Here is a 22,394-nt window from a genome sequence, read left to right on the forward strand (position 1 = left end):
AGAGTGAGTATTGAGAGTAACTGGAGGGACACAGGGAGTATTTGTCATTTTTCAGAATTAGAAGTGCATTTGTGCTTGTGTGTGTTGGGGGTGGAGGTGAAGGGTGCAGGAGAAGGATGGGTACCGGCAAAGTCGTTACTCACTGAGCCAATTTTCAAGCGGGTGCCTCTCCCAATTTTGTTGAGCCTCTGATAAAAACACGTTAAAGTAAAATGTCCACTATAGTATCAAGTAAAAATTGAGACCGTAAGGTATAGCAAAGGGAGTCAATTTGCATAGCCCATTTTAATGCTTCTACTTTCTCTAACCAATCTGAAGACTCAGTTGTTCCCACTCCCATCTCCACTTTCCCTTTCATGCCTCCAAATGTTAAACTCCAACTATTGTAGCATTTTAACACATCGCTCCATTTGTGTCTATTTCCACCTAGGGTATTGTGAATATTTTCTACAGGCGCACACTAATCACCAGCTGAAGTGAGAATCACATTTTCCTCCACTTGGCTTGGTACTACAGGTCTTGAAGCAAAAGCCTATATTTCAGTCTAAGGAGTTCTACTTGCTTGAGAAAGTACTGTTGTTACCAGTGGTCTTGCTCAGTGGGGTAAAGATTTTTGTTTTAGAGGCTGGAGCCGGTCTGCAAATAAAAGATGGCTTAGGAGAAAAACTATCCAATGTTTTTTCCTCGGCCCGCATAGGTTGACGGTAGCCAAGCTGGTACTTGGCTTGGAGTGAAAAGTGGAGGCTGCTTGGGGGCGTCCTGCAGTCAGGGCAGAGAGAGTGTGGAGAGCTGTTGGGAGGTGTCCCACCCACGTCCCCCCAAGGAGGGGAAACCAGGACGCCGCGGTTTGCAGCAGCAGGCCAGGTTCCAGAGGGCGGCAGGCGGAGGGCGGAGGGAGGAAGGCGCGCGGCGGCGCGGAGGAGGTGTCGGCGGCGGCGCCCACTCCCCCTAGTCCCAGCGCCCCGCCGCTCGCCTGCCGCTGCCGGGCGCCGGCGCGCTCGGCTCTTTCCGCCGCCGCCGCTGCCGCGCGCTGGCCCGTGCGCCTCGGCACCTTCGGCAATTTCCGTCGGGCCCCAGCCGCCATTTTCTCGCCGCTTGTGTGGCTCGCTGGCTGCGTGGCTCGGTTCTTGTGAGCGAAGCTTTGTCCGGTTCGGCAATGGACGGGTATGTAATCGGGCCGGCGAGAAGGTGTGTGTGAGAGAGGAGTTGGACTGTCCTTCGGCCCGGTCCCGGGCCGGGGAGAAACCCTCCCGCGGCCCCTCCCAGGGCTGGGCTGCCGTTACCCAACCCCCGCCCCATCGCACACACCCCTCCCTTTGCTTCCCCCGGCGGGCTTTGGTCGAGAAAATGAGAAGAAAGCGGGCTTGGAGGCTGGGGAGGCTTTGGGGCGATGGCGGGGGTGAGGATCCCGGAGTGGGAGCGGGCACCGGCGTGGCGGCGGGGGATGGGGTGGGAACCCCATAACGTCTCGTCGGTCTGTCCCTGCCCCCTCTAGGAGCCATTTCGATCCGTACCCTGGGACCCGACCCTTGGGTTAGCGGTGCCTGTGAGAGCGAGTGGGATGTGCAGAGACAGGCCTTTGGAGTGGGGGAGCCTCTGGGGGAAGAGGAGAGAGGCACCCCTTGTGGACCCCAGCCATGCGCAACCTCTCCGGCCTCGCCCGGCCCGCCGTGGTCGGGAGAGATGCCGGTGGCGGGAGCTCCGGGGAAAGCCTAGTGGGAGCCGCTGGGCAAGGGGGGAGGGCGTGCGGCGGCGGGAGGAAGGGGGAGGGCAGATGTCATACTCCTTTGTTTTCATTTGAGTCTGGTAGTGGGGGCGGGAGGGAGGAAAAAATGCCTTTTTGTGGGGACTGAAAACATTCAAGGCTTGGCAAAAGGGCTCAGAAATTAAATAATCTGAAAAACGAAGTGTTTGAAGCCGACATCAGTCACATGGGCAAAGGCCAACAGCAATGGCAGAAACAAGAGCAGATAGTCAACAAAGGGCTATCTCTTTAGCTACTTTGGTCAGTTTCTGGAAAAACGACTACAAAAACACAGAACCATGCTGCATCTTTGCGAACCCGAGTGAAGACAGAATGCTGAGTGAGGGGGGAGGCAAGACTGTGAAATGGTAGGGACCGATGTCTCCCTGATACGCTTCACACCTGAAAAGACTCAGTAATTTAACTCATTGTTAGAAAGGGGGCACACTTAAGGTCAAAAATACAGCAGTATGCAGCTCTTTTGGGAGTGTAAGCATAGTATCATTTAACAAGTACATTTATTAAAATCAGTGAGTATTTGAAGAAGCAAAAATTTGGTTAAGCGCCTAGAGTTTGGTGTTTTTTAAAAGATATGAAGAACAAGATTTTCTAAAAGTTAACACAGTCTTAGAGAATTCAGATCATCCTAGATGTTACCTAAAGATTATTTTCCAGATGAAACAAATCCAGAGAAGTTCAGTATTCCCCCCAGATCAACACAGAAATTGATATCAAAACTTGCACTAGAATTCATGTTTCCTGATTCTTGGTTCCTATGGCGACTGCTAAAGAGTTTAAGCGTTAAATTATTAATCTCAGTATACTGGCATTGTAGAAATGGCATAGTGTTTTGGGTTTTGTTCTTTTTGGCTATTGAATGTGTTGTTAAAAAATACCACAAGTTGTCTCACGTTTGAAAGTTACTTTTAGAAAACCAGGTTGATAACAGTACAGGTAAGTCACTGACCATCTGTGGTATTTTTTTCCCCATCTGTGTGTGAGTGGTTGGAAGATTTATGAATGATGAACTATCCTAAAAAGTTTTAGAGCCAAAGAGTGAGTGATTAGAAGAATAACAGGAAGTTGAAACTATTTATTTTTTCTTCGCAGAATCGTCACTGAGGTTGCAGTTGGTGTGAAGGTAGGAAAATACTATGTTTGAAACTGGGATTGTTGGATCTACTATTATCATAATTACTGGAAAATTTTAGCTTTTGCTTTTGAAAACTATAATGTAGCTAACAAAACCCAAGTGTAAAATGTTTCCTTTCATTTGTAAAGTTGGACCATATAAACAGTTTGTAATCACCATAAGTTTTTCTAGAACTGGCAGTCTGTAAGAATAACCTTTTAAAGTAAGTATGAATGATCAAGAAATTAAAAATGCTTTCACACATGGCTTCTTGTAATATAAAACGATACCCCAATTTTCTGAGGGGAAATAATGATTTTAAATGGACGGTAAGTGGTTTGACCTATATCTTATAATTTTGTTAATCTAAGTTTTTTGTTTTCTTTTTTTACTTTTTGGTCATATGAAAATGAATATATTTTGGTAAATAATAAGGCACATTAGAAATGAATTATCCTGATCCTTAAAAAGAAAGTTTTTGAGGCAGTTAGCTTCAAATTTGAATTAGAAGTTAAGAGCTGTTTTGTCTATTAAAGAAAGGCTTTATGGTAGAGATCCTTTGGAATCCTTCCTTTTTGGCTAAGAAAACTACTCGTCGTTTAAATTTTAGTTTTAATGCCTAACATTTTCTTGAGTACTTCAAACTTTTAATGTCATGATGTATTGTAATTTTTTTCGTTTGTTTGTTTTTGAGATGGAGCCTCTCTCAGTTGCCCAGGCTGGATGCAGTGGCGTGATCTTGGCCCACTGCAACCTCTGCCTCCTGGATTCAAGCAGTTCTCCTACCTCAGCCTCCTGAGTAGCTGGGATTACAGGTGCCCACCACCATGCCCAGCTAATTTGTATTTTTAGTAGAGACGGCGTTCCACCCTGTTGGTCAGGCTGGTCTCAAACTCCTGACCTCGTGATCTGCCTGCCTCGACCTCTCAAAGTACTGGGATTACAGGTGTGAGCCACCGTGCCCGGCGTGTAGTGTGTAGTGTCATTTTTCATTTGCAAGCCTGTGTCCTGAGAGGCTGTCTGCTTAGTCCAGTGATGCTGACTGTTCAAACATTTTTTTGGAGTTCTTAAAATTGTTTCCATAATGATGCGATGTTCTTTAGAATACTTTTGGGGATGGTACTGTGTTTTCTTGCTTATTTTCTGTCCTCTTACCTACAGTGAACTAGATATTTGTCCATTCTTTAAGCTTGTTTCTTGAGTTCATTTTGTACAGACTGAAGGAGAAATAATACGCTCTTTTTGGTGATAGTATTTTCCAAGTTGAATTAGTCATGGGATTTAAAATCAGGAATATCTAAAGAGTACAAAATGGTAGATGTCATAGGTTTCATCCAAACAGATTTCTGTAAATTTTGTAAAAGAATAAATGATACAAGTGTGAGTTGTCCACTATTAGTGGAAAAGGAGAGGAGTTTGTAGACAAGGCTCAGAATGAATAGACAAAAAAACTGAGAAGACTCGGAATAGGATGTCCAGATGTAATGTATTGGTTACACCAGTTTTTTTTGTTTGTTTGTTTGTTTTTCTGAGACAGAGTCTCGCTCTGTTGCCCAGGCTGGAGTGCAGTGGCATGATCCCGGCTCACTACAAGCTCCACCTCCCGAGTTCACTCCATTCTCCTGCCTCAGCCTCCCGAGTAGCTGGGACTACAGGCGCCTGCCACTACGCCCGGCTAATTTTTTGTATTTTTAGTAGAGACGGGGTTTCACCGTGTTAGCTAGGATGGTCTCGATCTCCTGACCTTGTCGTTAATACCAGTTTTTTATTAGTTGTTTGAGGAGAACACTTTAGAAGATGATAAAGATGATAAAAAAAATTGCAAACCATTTTTAAAAATCCATTGTTTAATATGAAAGTCTGAATAATTAAAGTTTCTGGAATAATGGTTAAGAATTTTTGCTTTGGTGTCAGGCCTGTGTACAAGTAATTAAGTGTTCTTTAAAACTTAAAACATTTGTAAATTTGCTTTAAAGACACTGATGCATGTGCATGTTTAAAAAAATTCAGGCTGGCCGCGGTGGGTCACGGCTGTAATCCCAGCACTTTGGGAGGCCAAGGCAGGCGGATCACAAGTTCAGGAGATCGAGACCATCCTGGCTAACACGGTGAAACCCTGTCTCTACTAAAAATACAAAAAAGTAGCCGGGCATGGTGGCGGAATCCTGTAGTCCCTGCTACTCGGGTGGCTGAGGCAGGAGAATGGTGTGAACCCGGGAGGCAGAGGTTGCAGTAAGCCGAGATCACGCCACTGCACTCCAGGCTGGTTGACAGAGTGAGACTCCATCTCAAAAAAAAAAAAAAAATTCAAACTGATTCACAGTTATTTTTTTATTTCTTAGGTGTAGGTAGTTGTGTTAAAATTTTGTGCCTTTTTTCTTGAAATTATTAATTTATATATTAGCACACATATAAACATCTTTATTTACATGATTGAATTAAACTATTGTTTTGGCCCACATCTTGCCTTTTTTTTTTTTTTTTTTTTTGAGTCTGAGTCTCCCTCTGTCATCAGGCTGGAGTGCAGTGGCACGATCTCGGCTCACTGCAACCTCTGCCTCCTGGGTTCAGGCGATTCTCCTGCCTCAGCCTCCCTGGTAGCTGGGACTACAGGTGCACGCCACCATGCCAGATTAGTTTTTTTTTTTTTTTTTTTTGAGATGAATCCTCGCCCTGTCTCCCAGGCTGGAGTGCAGTGGCGTGATCTCTGCTCACTGCAGCCTCTGCCTCCCGTGTTCACACCATTCTCCTGTCTCAGCCTCCCGAGTAGCTGGGACTACAGGCACCCGCCACCACACCCGGCGAATTGTTTGTATTTTCAGTAGAGACAGGGTTTCACCGTGTTAGAGAGGATAGTCTCGATCTCCTGACCTCATGATCCGCCTGCCTCGGCCTCCCAAAGTGCTGGGATTACAAGTGTGAGCCACCGCGCCTGGCCAAAATGCCAGACTAATTTTTGTATTTTTAGTAGAGACGGGGTTTCACCATTTTGGCCAGGATGGTCTTGATCTCTTGACTCCATGATCCGCCTGCCTTGACCTCCCAAAGTGTTGGGATTACAGGCTTGAGCCACCATGCCTGGCCCACATCTTGCCTTTAAAAAAAATAGCTTTATTGAGATATAATTTGACATAAAATAACCTACCCATATTAAATATGGTGAAACCATCACCACAATCAAGATAATGAACATCTGTCACTCCCCACAGTATCATCTTGTGCCTTTGTAGTCCCTCCTTTCTGCTTTTCTTTCCCCAAGGAACCACTGATCTGCTTTCTGTCACTATAGATTGGTTCACACTTTTTATAGAATTTTAGGTAAATGTAATCATATGGTATGTACATTTTTGGTCTGGGTTAGTCCACTCAGAATAATTATTTTGAGATTCACCCATGTTGTGTTTCAATAGTCCATTCTCTTTTATTGCTTAGTAATATTACACTTCATGGCTATACAGCAATTTGTTAATCCGTTCAAGTCTTGAGGGACATTTGTGTTGTTTTCCATTTTGAGCTAATAAAAATGTAGTTGTGAACATTCCTGTGCAAGTCTTCATTTCTCTTGGTGGGGGGGGCGGGGCTATGATTGGAAAGTCTGGATCATGTGGTAGGCATATGTTTAACTTTTTAAGGAACTGCAAACTTTTTAAAAGTAGTTGTACCATCTTACATTGCCATCAGCAGGATATGAAATTTCCAGTCCTTCCACATCCTCTCTAATGCCTGTTATCTTGTCTTTTTGATTATAGACATTGTGGTGTATATGAAGTGATACTTCATTGTGGATTTAATTTGCATTCCTCTAGTATCTATGATGTTGAACATCTTTTCGTGTGCTTTTTGTCAACTGTTATCTTTGGTGAAGTGTCTGTTTATATCTTTTGCCCAACTTTTTATTTGGTTATTTATTTTAAATTGAATTTTGAGAGGTCTTCATTGTGGTTATAAGTCCTTTATCAGATATATGGCCTGCAAATATTTTCTGCCACTCATCTCGTTCTCAGCATTGTCTTTTGAAGAGCAACACTTATTAATTCTGATGGACTCTACCAGTTTTTTCTTTTGTGAATTGTAGTTTTGGGGTCTTGTCTGAGCCATTTTTGCCTGGCTGTAAGCCATGAAGATTTTTTTCCTTTTGTTTGTTAATAATAATAATAATTTTTTTTTAGAGACAGGGCGTGACTCTGTCACCCAGGCTCGAGTGCAGTGGTGCAATTGTAGCTCACGATAACCTTGAACTCCTGGACACAAGGGCTCCTGCTTCAGCCTCCCAAGTAGCTAGGACTATAGGCACACAGCACCATGCCCAGCTAATTTTTAAATTTTTTTATAGACCTGGGGTCTCTCTGTTTTGCCTAGGCTGGTGTTGAACTCCCGGCCTCAAGCGATCTTTCTGCCTCAGCCTTCTAAAGTGTTGAGATTAAAGGCATGAGCCACTACACTTGGCCACCTTTGTTTTCTAATAGAAGTTTTATACTTTGGTTTAACATTTAGGTCTCTTTCATTTTGACTTAATGTTTTGAATATGGTACAAAGTGTGGGTCAGAAGTATTTGGTTTTGCATGGGGACATCCAGTGTTTATAGCATCATTTGTTGAGAAGACTATCCTTTCTCCATTCACTTAGCTTTGCAGCTTCATGAAAAATCAGTTATCTCTGTATGTTTGATTTTATGTCCGTACTCTACTCTTTTGTATTGACCCATTTTCCTTTACCTAGATGCTGGAAACATACTGTCTTAATCATTGTAGCTTTATATTGAGGCTTGAAACCACTTACTTAGTCTTGGCCCTCCAACTCTGTTCTTTTTCAAAGTTTTTAACTCTTCTGAGACCTTTGTATTTTCATATGAGTCAGTTTTTACAAAAACTGCTTGGATTTTACTGGATTTGACTTGAATCTGTAGAGCAATTTGGGGAAAATTGGCATCATGACTACAATCGATGTCTCTATTAGGTCTTTAATTTCTTTTAGCAGTGTTTTCTTTTTCAGTGCACAGGTTTTGTGCATTGTTTGATTAGATTTATCCATAAGTATTTTATGTATTTTGAAGTAGATGATATTTAAAAAACTTAATTTCCAGTTGTTTGCTAGTGTATAGAAATGATTATGGCATATTGCTCTTATGTTCTGAACCTTTGCTAAACTCATTTAGTAGATCTAATAGTTTTTTTTATATATTCCATCAGATTTTCTTGAGAGGGAGTCTCAGTCACCCAGGCTGGAGTGCAGTGACGTGATCTTGGCTCACTGCAACCTCCGCCTCCTGGGTCAAGCAATTCCCCTGCCTCAGCCTCCTAAGTAGCTGGGACTACAGGTGCACACCACCATGCCCAGCTAATTTTTGTATTTTCAGTTGAGGCAGGGTTTCACCATGTTGGCCAGGCTGGTCTCGAACTCCTGACCTCAAGTGATCCACTTGCGTAGGCCTCCCAAAGTGCTAAGATTACAGGCGTGAGCCATCACCCCCAGCCTATGCCATTACATTTTCTACATAGACAATTTATACCCAATTGTTTTAAATAGTTTTCTTCCTTTTCTATCTGGATGCCATTTTTTGTCTCCTTTTTCTTGTCTGTGGTATCCAGTACAATGTTTAATAGAAGTGCTGAGAGAATATCTTTACCTTGCTCCTGATATTAGGGTGAAAACTCTAAAATTTCTTCCTTAACTGATACAGTTCACTAGTGAAGCCATGTGGGCCAGATGTTTGTTTTCTTTGTCGGGAGGTTTTAAACTACATATTCAACTTATTTAATAGATAAAGGGCTACTCAGTTTGTTTAGTTCTTCTTGAGTGAACTTTGGTAATTTGTGTCTTCTGTAGAACTAGTCCATTTCCTTTAAGTTGCTGAATGTATTTGCGTAGAGTGGTTCATGATACTACTTTTTTTTTTTTTGAGACGGATCCTCACTCTGTCGCCCGGGCTGGAGTGCAGTGGCACCATCTCAGCTCAATGCAACCTCCGCGTCCCGGGTTCACGCGATTCTCCTGCCTCAGCATCCCAAGTAGCTGGGATCACAGGCACACACCACCACACCTGGCTAATTTTTTGTATTTTTAGTAGAGACGGGGTTTCGCTATGTTGGCCAGGTTGGTCTTGAACTCCTGACTTGTGATCCGCCCGCCCTGGCCTCACAAAGTGCTGGGATTACAGGCGTGAGCCACTGCGCCCAGCCACGATACTACATTTTTACACTTTTGATATCTGTTGAATCCTTAGTGATGTCAGCTTTCTCATTCCCAATAGGGATAATTTGTGTCATCTTTTTTCCTTGTCTGTCTGGATTGAAGTTCATTGATTTTATTAATCTCCAAAATACCAGCTTTTGGTTTCATTGAGTTTTCTCTTGTTTTTTGTTTTTTGTTTTTTGTTTTTGTTTTTTGTTTTCTATTTTATTGATTTCTGCTGTTTTTATTTTGTTTTGCTTTGTGTTTAGTTTGATCTTCATTTTCTTTTTTTTTTTTTGAGACGGAGTCTCGCTGTGTTGCCCAGGCTGGAGTGCAGTGGCGCAATCTTGGCTCACTGCATGCTCCGCCTCCCGGGTTCACACTATTCTCCTGCCTCAGCCTCTCCAAGTAGCTGGGACTACAGGCGCCCGCCACCACGCCTGGCTAATTTTTTTTTTTTTTTTTTTTTTTTGAGACGGAGTCTCGCTCTGTTGCCCAGGCTGGAGTGCAGTTGCGCAATCTCGGCTCACTGCAAGCTCCGCCTCCCAGGTTCACGCCATTCTCCTGCCTCAGCCTCTCCGAGTAGCTGGGACTACAGGCGCCCGCCACCACGCCCGGCTAATTTTTTGTATTTTTAGTAGAGACGGGGTTTCACCGTGGTCTGGATCTCCTGACCTCGTGATCCGCCCGCCTCGGCCTCCCAAAGTGCTGGGATTACAAGCGTGAGCCACCGCGCCCAGCTGATCTTCATTTTCTACTTAGTTAACATTGAAGTTGATGTCATTAACTTGATACTTTTACTTATATAGGGGTTTAGTGCTATATGTTTCCCTTTTAAGTACCGCTTTCATGGCATTCCTCAAATTTTGACATGTATATTTTTATTCACTTCAAAATACTTTTTTAAAAAATTTCTTGCACCCATGGGTTATTGGGAAGTATGCTATTTATGTTATTTAATTTCCAAATATTTGGAGTTTTCTGTATATCTTTCTGTTACGTGTTCGTAATTTTAGTTTTATTCTGGCCAGAGAATGTATTTTCTAAGACTTGGATCTTTGTAAACAGGGAGACTTGTTTTATGGTCCAAATATATGTTGTTAAGTATTCACTGAATACTCTGATGATTCTCTGCAGATTTGGAGAAATCTCTGTGCAGCTCTTTTCTCTGGTACTTTGACCTGTAAACTCTAGTTACTTTGGTTTTCTCAGGCTCTCGGCTCTTTCACAATTAGTCTTTGAGGCTCAGCCTGCTTTCCTCATAGCTGTGCTATGGCCTGGACACTCAAGGGAGTAAGCTGAGGCAAACATGGACTCATTTGTTTTCTAACTTTCAGAGATTATTGTCCATCATTGCCTGATCTCCAGTGTCTTGAAAAGCAGTTGTTCTGTATATTTGCTTGATTGTTTGGTGTTGTTTTGGCAAGGCAAATCTGGGTCATGTTATTCTATCTTGACTGGAAGTAGAAGTCTTCTGGTTTTTTAAATTACATAATATGGTCTCAGCAGTTGTAGATCTACCTCATACTTTGTTAATGACAATGGAGGATACTCTTGTGTGGCTGCACCACAGTGTAGTTACTGGACATACCAAATTTAGTTTCCTACATTGATGGACATTTAGGTTTGATTCCAGTTTGTCGTTATAACGTGTGGACATATTTAGAATAGAAGTGAAAATGCTGTGTCAAATGAAATTTATACTTAAAGAGTTACTGAAAACCACAATGCCAGAACACTCATTTGTTTTTCACAAGTGTGTATGGGAATGCCTATTTTTCCATATCCTTGGCAATTCTAGGTTTTATCAAAATTTAGAATACTAGCTTATTTTACAATAAAAATTATTTTGTAATTTATATTTTGAAATGGGTGCGCTTTTTCAAATTTGGCTATTTATATTTCATTTTCTGTGAACTGCCTGTGTACTGGACCTAGTTTAATGGTCATCTTTATCTTATCACAGTTCTTTGTATAAAATGATTTCATATGCATTGTAGATATTTTTTCTTTGAGTTTTTTTTTGCTTTTTTTGATATTCTTTGTATAGTTTTAGGCATATATATATATTTGAATTAAGTGATTTCACTTTTTAAAATCCATTTGATATGTAAACGTTTTTGGCCTCAGCTTCTCCATCTTTAAAATTAGGATCTTAATAGTTCCACAAACTAGGTCTAATGTTAATGTATTTACATTTAGAATATCCAAGTTTTTATGGCTTTAGGATACAAATGAAATCTCATTTTCCATTATTTTATAAATCTGCTGTATTCAGCTTTTCTTGATTTTAGACTTTTTTTTGTTAGCCCAATGAGACTATTAAGAAAGAATATTTGTGAGTTTGTAATAGGAGATTTGTTGCATTTCCTTAAAATGGCTTTTTTATTCTTCGTAATTTGTAACGTCAGGGGTGTCATTTCTGTACTCTTAACCATTTTGCCAATGTGAAATCCTTGCAAAGTAATGGGCCTATTACTTGGGAAGACAGAATTGTATGAAATGACTGTAGAATAATTCAGGATGGTCCCCAATACGGTAAAATGTTAACTTTTTAGATGTAGATTTTAAGTATGGTGAAATTTGTAGCAGTGTTCTTTAGTAAGTTAACTATTAATATATCAAGACCTATAACTGGACAACTAATAACCTATTTCTTAAAATAGTAGCTTTTTCTAAGTATTCTGAAAGTACTGGTTGTAAATTGCTCAACTGACGATTTAAATTATAATATGACTATTGAATTCACCATCATTGGCTTGCATAGAAAATTACAATCAAATAATGCTAAATGTAACTTTTTTGGTAATAGTTGAGTGTAACTGGTTGTTCATTATAGATGTGTTATTCAAAACTTTGGGTTTTTAGGTTTTGACTTTTCTTAAAATATTTTCTTAAATGCTACTTAATGCTTTCTCTAAGGTATTTTTATTAGAATTTCAATTAACAGATATTTTAATGTCTGCGAAATGACAGTACTATGTTAGAAATTGATGTATTGGCTCCTTGAGGGCAGTGACCCTATTTGTTATGTTTGTTCCTCCATCATTAATAGTACACGTATTAAATAGTGCATACACACTTAATATTTAATAACTCTTAGAAGTGTCATAGGCTTTAATATGCTCATACTATAATGAGCCATTTATCAATAAAAAGATAAATACCAAGACTATGTCTTTTAGGACTTCATCTAGTTAGGGAAATAAGGACTCAAGGTTTTAATTAAGTGCTATATGGCTACAGTAGGAAAGATTGGTTTGGGTTGGTAGGCTTAGAATAGTGGTCTGTGACCTAGCTAGATTGGGAGATAGGAGAAGGAGGGGAGAGCATTAGGCATTGAGAGAATGACATAACTGAAGTTGTGTCTATAGGTTGGCATAAATTTACAGCCATTGATAGTGAGTTCAATAATTTGGCCTTTATGGCTAACAGCTTGTATATGGATATGAGAGAAAAGATAGAATGGCAGATAGGTTATATAGAAGGCCTCAATTACAGGTTGTGAAATTTGTACTTCATCTAGTAGGCATTATTCTATATACCTGTAATTTTTCCACATAAAAGTAGCTCATTATTTTGCTTTTTTTTTTGCTATAGCAAATTTATTGTAACAACACAAATGTATTATCTTATAGTTTTGTAGGTGAGAAATCTGACACAGGTGGGCTAAAATCAAGGTGTTAGCAGGGCTGTGTTCCTTTTTTGCAGGATCTGGGGGGAATTTGTTTTCTTGACATAACTCGGCTCTTAGCCTCATCTTCAAAGAAGCAATGGCAAAGAAGACTGTCTCACATCACATCACTCAGACACATTCTTGTGCCTCCGTTTCCCACTTACCAGGGACCTTGTGATTACAATGGGCCCAACTACATAATTCAGGATAAATGTTTAAATTACAGATTAATGAAGTGGCAACTGAAACGAGTTTTAACCTATTCACAAGAAAGGGCTTTGCTGGAGTGGTTGCTCACACCTATAATCCCAGAACTTAGGGAGGCTGAGGCAGCAGATGGCTTGAGCCCAGGAGTTTGAGACCAGCCTGGTCCTCATAGCAAAACCCTATCTCTACAAAAACTTTTAAAAATTAGATAGATCTGGTGGCATGGGCCTGTAGTCCCAGCTACTTGGGAGGCTGAGACAAGAGGATCACCTGAGCCCAGGCGGCAGTGAGCTGTGATTGTATCACTACACTCCAGCCTGGGCGAGAGGAGATCCAGTCTCAAAAAAAAAGGAAAAGGGCTTTCCTGAGGGTCAAATGAAGTACAGTTGACCCTTGAACAACATGATTTTGAATTACACAGGTCCACTTATGCATGGATCCACTTATACAGAATTTTCTTCTCCCTCTTCCACCCAAGACAGAAAGACCAACTCGTCCTCTTCCTCCTCAGCCTACTCAGTGTGAAGACAGTGAGGATGAAGACCTTTATTATGACTGATCTCCAAAAAGATTGGCTTCAATATTTCATGGAGTGCTATGAATTAGAATCCTGAGTCGCTATATTGTTAATTATTTTAGTCTCTTGGTCTATGTGTGTTCCTAAACTGTAGTAGCTTTCTTAATTTAGTTCTAGGCATACTACATTAGGGGATAAGGTGGTTAGGTGATATTTTCACTTTAAAAGTAATAAGGTGTCAAAGAAAGTTATCAGAAGAGATTTTTTTGAGCAGTACTTCTTTTTTATAACTATTATAATGAATTTTAGACCCAATAGTATCATGAACTATTGTGTATCTATCATTCAGTCCCCAAAACCATCAGCAACCCATAGCTAAAACGATGATATCCACACTCTGCTTTTCCACTTCTGTTATTTTGAGATAAATTTCAGATATTCATATTGTTTTATCTGTAAAAGCTTCAGTGTATATCTTTAAAGAATAAGGACTCTCCTCTCTCTCTTTTCTTTTTAAAATATAATCAAAAGACTATTAGGACACACACACACATTAAGTTACTTCATATTATAAAATGTCAAATTTGTATTAAATTTGTCTCATAAATTGTCTCATAAAAGTCATGGTATTTTTATAGGGTTTTTTTTAGTGGGGGAAGGAGTCAACAATAAAATAAGATCAGCAAATTTAACAGGTCGTTATTACCTCTTAAATATCTTTTAAGGTACAAGTTCTCCGTCCCTGTTTTTTGTTTTTTTTTTTTTAAGTTGCATTTCATTTGTTGAAGAAAACTGGTTATTGGTCTTACACAGATGCCTATAGACTACATTTACTGATTGCGTTATGATTTTGTAATTTAGTATGTTCTCCATATTTCCAGTAAATTGGTAGTTAGATCTAGAGACTTGGTCAGGTCTCTATTTTTTTGGTAATATTTTTAAGTGGTGGGTTTTTATTTCTGTTAGACATGGTTTCTGACTTTTCGTGTATGTCATGTTTTTCCCAGGAACATTTCTTATGCTTTACCTTGTTTGTGGCATAGTCTGTGCTCGATAATTGTCTCCTTTTTTTTTCTTTTCCTGTTTTTTGAGAGACAGAGTCTCGCCCTGTTTCCCAGGCTGGGGTGCAGTGGCCCAGTCTCAGCTCTGCAACATCTGCCTCCCGGGTTCAAGCAATTCTCCTGCTTCAGCTTCCCAAGTAGCTGGAACTACAGGCGCCTGCCACCACACCTGGCTAATTTTTGTATTTTTAGTAGGGATGGGGTTTCACCACGTTGGCCAGGCTGATTTCGAACTCCTGACCTCAAGTGATCTGCCCACCTTGGCTTCCCAAAGTGCTGGGATTACAGGCATGAGCCACTGTGCCTGGCCAATAAGTGTCTCTTAATGAGTATTCTTAAAGGATATCTAAAAAGAAATGTAACTTAAAATTCACATAATAGTAATACTATACAATGTTAACATTTAATGTAAGTTGGAACTATTGATGGTGGACAAGAATGTTTTCTTGTCAAGAACATATGATTTAGAATGAAAAGATGAGGGTTTGACTCTTACAGCATTGAACAGGTTAACCTCTGAGCTGCAGTTTTATACATTTTTAAATGGTTTTAGTTGTACCTACCTCTAAAATTATTTTGAATGTTAGATGAGATAGGGAAAAGACTTACGCTGAAAGGATGAGAATGGTGGTTGTTGTAGTTCTTTAATCTGTAAATCTACATTTGGAGGGAACACTTTTATGGAAATCAAATACTTTAATTTCTAAGAGATCCTGGAGTTCAGGTTAAAAATAGCTGCAGACAGCACTAAATATCTTCGTTAGTGAACAAAAAAATAAAAATAACTTTGAATTTAGCACAGAGAAACAAAGAGATGAAAATAGCAGAAGGGTTAAAAATGTGTTGGAAAGGAAGAGAAGTTCTAACGAGTACCTAATTAGAGTTCCAGAAAGAAATTAAAGATTGCAGAAAGGCAAAATTTGAAATGCTAAAAAGGCTGACAATTTTTCAGAATTGGTGAGCTATATGAGTTCTTAGATTTAGGAGGCTCAAGAAAACCTGGACACATAACAGTGAAAGAGCAGAGCACCAAAGACATAGAGATCTTTATAGCAGCCAGAGAAAATCAGATTCCCTGAAGAATAAGAACTAGAAAGTCCCAATATGCTTCATCAGCATAGGCATCCAGAAGATAGTGGAATAATATTTTCAATGTGTCGAGTGAAAATAGCTGCCCACCTATTATTTTATAGTCAGCTAAATTATCATATAAGGAGAAGAACAAAATAAATACACTTTTTGAAACACGTCATTCTGCCTCCAAAAAAAGCAATTTAGGAAATGTATCAACAGACCCACTGAAGGAATTTCTGGAGCTTGTACTTCAGGAAGAAAGCCAATGACACCAGAAAGGAAGTCTGATATAGAAGTGAGGCTAATCAAGAAATTGGTAGGTCTGTGAGTAAATCTAATTACTGACCATATAAGAATGTAATAGCAGTGACTGATAAGGGGTTTAAAAATAGAATTAAAAATATTAAATCATAACAATATGTAAGAGAGTGGTAGAGACACTGGAGTTTGAGTTCTGATGATCTAGTATTGATTGGAGCTGTGTTGTGAGTTACAGTAGCTACTAGTCATTTGTTACTGAGCACTTGACATGTATGTAGTTTAAGTTGATTTTCTACCTTAGTTGAAAAATACACATTTCTAAGCCTTAGTCTGAAAGAAGAATGTAAAATATCCCAAGTTTTCATATTGGTTACATGTAGAGCTGATAATATTTTGGTATTTTGGGTTAAATGAAATATATTATCTGTGTTACCTTTTCCTCTCTCTTCCTGTCTTCCTTTCTTTCCTTTTTTTAAGATAGGGTCTTGCTCTGTCCACCAGGCTGGAGTGCCATGGCATGATCGTGGCAGCCTCAACCTCCTGGGCTCCAGTGACCCTCTCACCTCAGCCTCCCAAGTAGCTGGGACTACAATTGTGTGCCACCACACCTGGCTAATTTTTGAGTTTTTTTGTAGACAGCATCTCGCTATATTGCCTAGGCTGGTCTCAAACTCCTGGGCTGAAGTGATCCTCCCGCTTTAGCCTTGCAAAGTGCTGGAATTACAGGACTGAGTCTGGCCACCTTTTTCTTTCTTTCTTTTTCTTTTTTTTTTAGGTGTAGTCTCGCTTTGTTGCCCAGGCTGGAGTACAGTGGCTCTATCTCTGCTTAGTGCAAGCTCCGCCTTCCGGGTTCACACCATTCTCCTGCCTCAGCCTCCCGTGTAGCTGGGACTATAGGCGCCTGCCACCACGCCTGGCTAATTTTTTGTATTTTTAGTAGAGACGGGGTTTCACCATGGTCTTGATCTCCTGACCTCGTGATCTGCCTGCCCCGGGCTCCCAAAGTGCTGGGATTACAGGCGTGAGCCACTGCGCCCGGCCCACCGTTTTCTTTTTTACTTTTAAAAATGTGGCTAACAGAAATTTATGAGATTATATTTATGGTTCATACTACATTTCTTTTGGACAGTACCAGAGTGAATCAGATAAGCTTGCATTTTAAAATCCTAAGGGTGAATGCAATAGAGATAGAACGCAAATAATTGGGGAGGGGGGTTGACTGAAATTAAAGATGTATAATCCAAAAGAAGGCAAAAAAAAAAAAAAAGGAAAGACACAAAGTGAGCTTATATGTTAATGGTGTGGAAAGGTTCTATGAAGGGTTTCTTAGAGCCTTTAAAGGTAGAATTTTCTTGTCTGGTTCTAGGAAAGAGTGGCACTGTTTTTGTTCACTTTTAAAGCTACAAAAACAAGTAATGATGAGGAAAATTGGGACATGTTGAGGAAGTAAGTAATTTTTTGGAACGTAGGTTGAGTTAGAATAGCAGAAGACAAAATTTAAAAAGTAGTTTTTGACAGTAATATGGAGAGCTTTGAGAGCAAAGGATTTGCAGTGAGAACCTTTGAAAATTGAACCTGCTTTCTCCTATCAGTATTTATGTTTAAATAAACTTGATTCTTTGTATTGTTATATGTGTTTGCATAACTGCTGTTGTAGTAACGTTTCTTTTTTTTACTAGCTTGCTTTCAAGTCACGCTGTTGATTAAATATTTATGGGCCATTTTAAGGCTTCTAATCTTTATTTGTGATGAACTTTTGAGGAAGAGTTAGGTTTTATAAGTGTTGAACTCCAATAAACACAGTTCCACTTTCCTTAACTTCTCAGAAAGATACTTTGCTATTTGATATAGATAATTGTCTAGGCAAGCTATTAGCAGGGTTTCAGGTAAGACATACGTGTTTGCTATTTGTTTTAAGCAAACTCTTCCCTCATTTATTCAAATTGTAGCAAACATCTACTACACCCATTTCCAGTTCTTTGTCTTAATAGTTCAACTATTATAAAAGGAGTGGTATATATATGTAAACTCTTGCTTGGCTTTGGTTTGATTGAATTAATAAGGCGGGGTTTTTTTTGTTTGTTTTGAGATGGAGTCTCGCTCTGTTGCCCAGGCTGGAGTGCAGTGGTGCAATCTCGGCTCACTGCAAGCTCCGTCTCCCGGGTTCATGCCATTCTCCTGCCTCAGCCTCCCGAGTAGCTGGGATTGCAGGTGCCTGCCACCACACCTGGCTAATTTTTTGTATTTTTTTTTTTTTTTTTTTGAGACGGAGTTTTGCTTTTGTTGCCCAGGCTGGAGTGCAGTGGCACTATCTCGGCTCACCGCAACCTCCCTCTCCCCGGTTCAAGCGATTCTCCTGCCTTAGCCCCCTGAGAAGCTGGGATTATAGGCATGCACCACCACGCCTGGCTAATTTTGTATTTTTATTTTTTTATTTTATTTTATTTTATTTTTTTGAGACGGAGTCTCGCTCTGTCACCCAAGCTGGAGTGCAATGGCGCGATCTTGGCTCACTGCAAGCTCTGCCTCCCGGGTTCACGCCATTCTCCTGCCTCAGCCTCCGGAGTAGCTGGGACTACAGGCGCCCGCCACCGTGCCTGGCTAATTTTTTGTATTTTTAGTAGAGACGGGGTTTCACCATGGTCTCGATCTCCTGACGTCGTGATCCACCCACCTCAGCCTCCCAAAGTGCTGGGATTACAGGCATGAGCCACCGCGCCCAGCCTAATTTTGTATTTTTAGTAGAGATGAGGTTTCTCCATGTTAGTCAGGCTGGTCTTGAACTCCCAACCTCAGGTGATCCGCCCACCTTGGCCTCCCAAAGTTCTGGGATTACAGGCGTGAGCCACTGCGCCCGGCCTTAATTTTTTGTATTTTAGTAGAGACGGGATTTCACTGTGTTAGCCAGGATGGTCTCAGTCTCCTGACCTCATGATCCGTCTGCCTCGGAAATACTTTGCATTGTTGCATTGATTGGGTTTGAGCCCCTGTTGTACTTAAGTGATGATGAATAAGTCTTTTATTCTCTGAATTTCCCTTTCCTAGTTTGTAATATTGAGCATAATAATTCCTAACTTGCATGATTGTTATGAAGATTAAATAAGACAATAATATTGGTAGGAGCTCTTTATAATCTTTCTCTCTTATGTACAATTCAAATATATGTCGGTTTAAATACCAAAATACCACTTTAAAAAATCTGGGCTGAAATGGACACTTCTAATGTAGGAGTAGTGCTTTAGAAAAGAATGCTTTGTTTCATATTCTTTTCCTAGTGTTTTATGTCTAGTAACTCATAAGGAAAAAATGATCAGATAAGTATATTTTTAAATGCTGATTACAGCATTATTTAAATAATAGAAATAACAAATTTTCAGTGATAAGAAAATGAATAAATTCTGTTCATAAACATTACAAATGTTTTTAAAATATTTTTCCTATGTGTGAAAAGTAGGATTAAAAATAACTTTGACAAATGCATACAATTTATGTGTGTCCCCAAAAGTTGGAGGGCAGTGTACCAAAATAGAGTAGTTTTCTTCAGGTTGATGGGATTCGTTTTTTATAATTCTTTATATATTTTCTCTATATTCCACATTTTAAGTATTGTGTGATAGTTATTAATATTGATAAAGTTATTAATATTGCTTAATTGATTAAACACTGACATTTTCTTGTTTCTTTAAAAAACTTTGCATAACTTGATATAAATCTTTTTAATTGTACAAAAAGCACATAAAATTTACCATCTTAACCATTTTTAAGTGTACACTTAAATTGTTTAATTATTGTTATACGTACTTAATAATATTACATTGCGAAACCCATCTCCAGAACTTTTTTCATTTTGGCAAACTGAAACTCTATACTGATTTTAAAACTCCCCCTTTTGTCCTTCCCCTGGTAACCAGCATTCTATTTTCTGTGTCTATGAATTTGAGTACTTTAAATACCTCACATAAATGGAATTATACAATATAGGTTAAGCATCCCTAATCTGAAAATCCAAAGTCTGAATGCCACAAAATCTGAAACTTTTTTTTTTTTGAGACGGAGTCTCACTCTGTCGTCCAGGCTGGAGTGCAGTGGCGCGATCTCTGCTCACTGCAAGCTCCACCTCCCAGGTTCACGCCATCCTCCTGCCACAGCCTCCCGAGTAGCTGGGACTACAGGCACCCGCCACCACGCCCGGCTAATTTTTTGTATTTTTTTTTTTTTTTTAATAGAGACGGGGTTTCACCAGAGTCAGGATGGACTCTTATCTCCTGACCTCGTGATCCACCTGCCTCGGCCTCCCAAAGTGCTGGGATTATAGGCCTGAGCCACCACACCCGGCCAATCTGAAACTTTTTCAGCACTTACGTGTTGCTCAAAGGAAGTGCTTAGTGGAGCATTTTGGATTTTAGCTTTTCAGATTAGGAATGCTCAGGTTGTGTTTGTCCTTTTGTGACTGGCTTATATTCACTTAATATAATGCCCTCAGGGTCCATCCGTGTTATAGCATGTGACAAGATTTCCTCCCTTTTTAAGTCTACATAGCATTCCATTGTGGTACACAAAAGTTCATTTGAAGCCCCCTGTGTCATAACTCAGGCTTCCATAACAAAATACCATAGACTGAGTGACTTCAGAAATTTGTTTTCTTACAGTTCTGTAAACTGGGAAGTCCAAGATCAAGGTACCAGCAAGGCAACTTTCCTTCTGAGGCCACTTCTGTTGAAGTGAGGCCGCCATTTTACTTTGTGTGCCTCACATGACCCTTTCTTTGTGAGCACACTTTGGGGGAGTGGGTAGCAGAAGCTCTCTGGTGTTTCTTCTCATAAAGGCATTAATCCCATCATGAAGGCCCTACTCTCATGATCTCATGAAATCCCTCAGTTAACTCCTAAAGGCCCTATTTCTAAATTGTATCACATTTGAGGTTAGGACTTCAGCATGTGATTTTTGGGGAAACATAAGCATTCAGTTCATAATACCCTGCATATGGTTGACCCATACTTCTCCACTCCAGGTAATTACTATACTAAATTTGATGTTTACCATTCCCATAAATTTCTCATTTACTACATGTTTATGTATTTTTATCTTAAGCAATATATGGTTTTGTTTTGCATGTTTAAACTATAGGTGTACTGTCATGCTGTATGTATTCTGTAATTTGCTCTTTTTGTTCAGTGTTTTTTTTTAAGTTTATATATATATCTAATTTCCTTTGCCATATAGTATATGATATATGAATATATCATCTTGACAAATGAGTTAATATTTGACGAGATTGATTTGTCAAATATTTTAAATTTTTTTGCATTACAAACTGCTGCTGTAAGCATTAATATGCATATTCTAACATGTTAATATTAGAGTTTCTCATAGATTGTGTCTTTTCAAATCGATTGAATATTAACATTGCTTTCATAGGTGATTGTACTAATTATACTGTTAGTGTTGCGTGTAGATTCTTGTTTCTATACATTCTTTGAAAATCGACATTGTTGGACTTTTAAATTTTGCTGATCAAATGTACATGGGAAGGATATCTTGTGTTTTTAATTTGCATTCCCTATCAATGCTTTATTTTAATGATATATTTTATTAGTTTATTGGCCATTAATGTTTCCTCTCTGTTAAATGCCTGTTTATATAGTTTGTTCATTTTCTTTTTGGCTGTAGTTTTATCTCTTTTTAAAATTGATTCCTGCTCAGCGCGGTGGCTCACACTTATAATCCCAACACTTTGGGAGGCCAAAGCAGGTGGATCACTTGAGGTCAGAAGTTCGAGACCAGCCTAGTCAACATGGCAAAACCCCGTCTCTCCTAAAAATACAGAAAATTAGCTGGGCTTGGTGGTGGGTGTCTGTAATCCCAACTGCTTGGGAGGCTGAGGCAGGAGAATTGCTTGAACCCAGGAGGCGGAGGTTGCAGTGAGCCACGATCCATTGCAGGACAGAGCGAGACTGTCTCAAAAAAAAAAAAAAAAGCATTGATTCCTAGGTGTTTTTATATACTGTGCACACTAATTGTTTTGTTCGTTTTTTGTTTTGTTTTGTTTTGTTTGGTTTGGTTTTTGTTTTTGTTTTGAGAGACAGTCTCACTATGTCATCCAGGCTGGAGTGTAGTGGCTCGGTCACAGTCACTGCAGTCTTGACATCCCAGGCTCTAGCAATTCTCCCACCTTTGTTTCCTGAGTAGCTGAGACTACAGGAATACACTACTATGCCCAGCTAATTTTTCAATTTTTTTGTAGAGATGGAGTCTCACTATATTACCCAGGTTGGTTGCGAACTCCTGAGCTCAAACAGTTCTCCCACATTGGCCTCCTAAAATGCTGAGATTACAGGCATGAGTCACTGTGCCTGGCCTGTTTTGTTACATGTCCTACAGATAACTCTCTCCACTCTGACCTGTTTTTTTTACACTGATGAATAGTTGTAAATTTTAATGTGACATTTATGTTTTTCTTTTAAAAAAATATTTAACCTAAGGCCTTACATATAGGCTTGTGTATTTTATTTGAAAGTATTAAAATTTTGATTTTCACATTTATGGCCTTA

At 39.7% G+C, this 22,394-nt stretch overlaps 1 protein-coding gene across 4 annotated transcripts in view; it reads left to right on the plus strand.

Annotated features, from left to right (window-relative positions):
* The first annotated feature begins 883 nt into the window (after positions 1-883).
* The window catches only part of PTBP2 (polypyrimidine tract binding protein 2), a 90,863-nt gene continuing 69,352 nt past the window's right edge, over positions 884-22,394 (plus strand). For 2 of the 4 annotated variants that reach the window (XM_063624338.1, XM_063624339.1), the window contains exons 1-2: positions 947-1,164; positions 2,855-2,885. In XM_063624338.1, coding sequence (XP_063480408.1) covers positions 1,157-1,164; positions 2,855-2,885 — 39 coding nt within the window. In that variant the 5' untranslated portion in view covers positions 947-1,156. Of the gene's footprint in view, positions 1,165-2,854; positions 2,886-22,394 lie in introns of all 4 variants that reach the window. The other 2 variants (XM_063624335.1, XM_063624336.1) reach the window with 2 other exon arrangements.

The sequence above is a fragment of the Symphalangus syndactylus genome, chromosome 12 (genome assembly GCF_028878055.3).
Source record: "Symphalangus syndactylus isolate Jambi chromosome 12, NHGRI_mSymSyn1-v2.1_pri, whole genome shotgun sequence".
Taxonomy (NCBI): Eukaryota; Metazoa; Chordata; class Mammalia; order Primates; family Hylobatidae; genus Symphalangus; species Symphalangus syndactylus.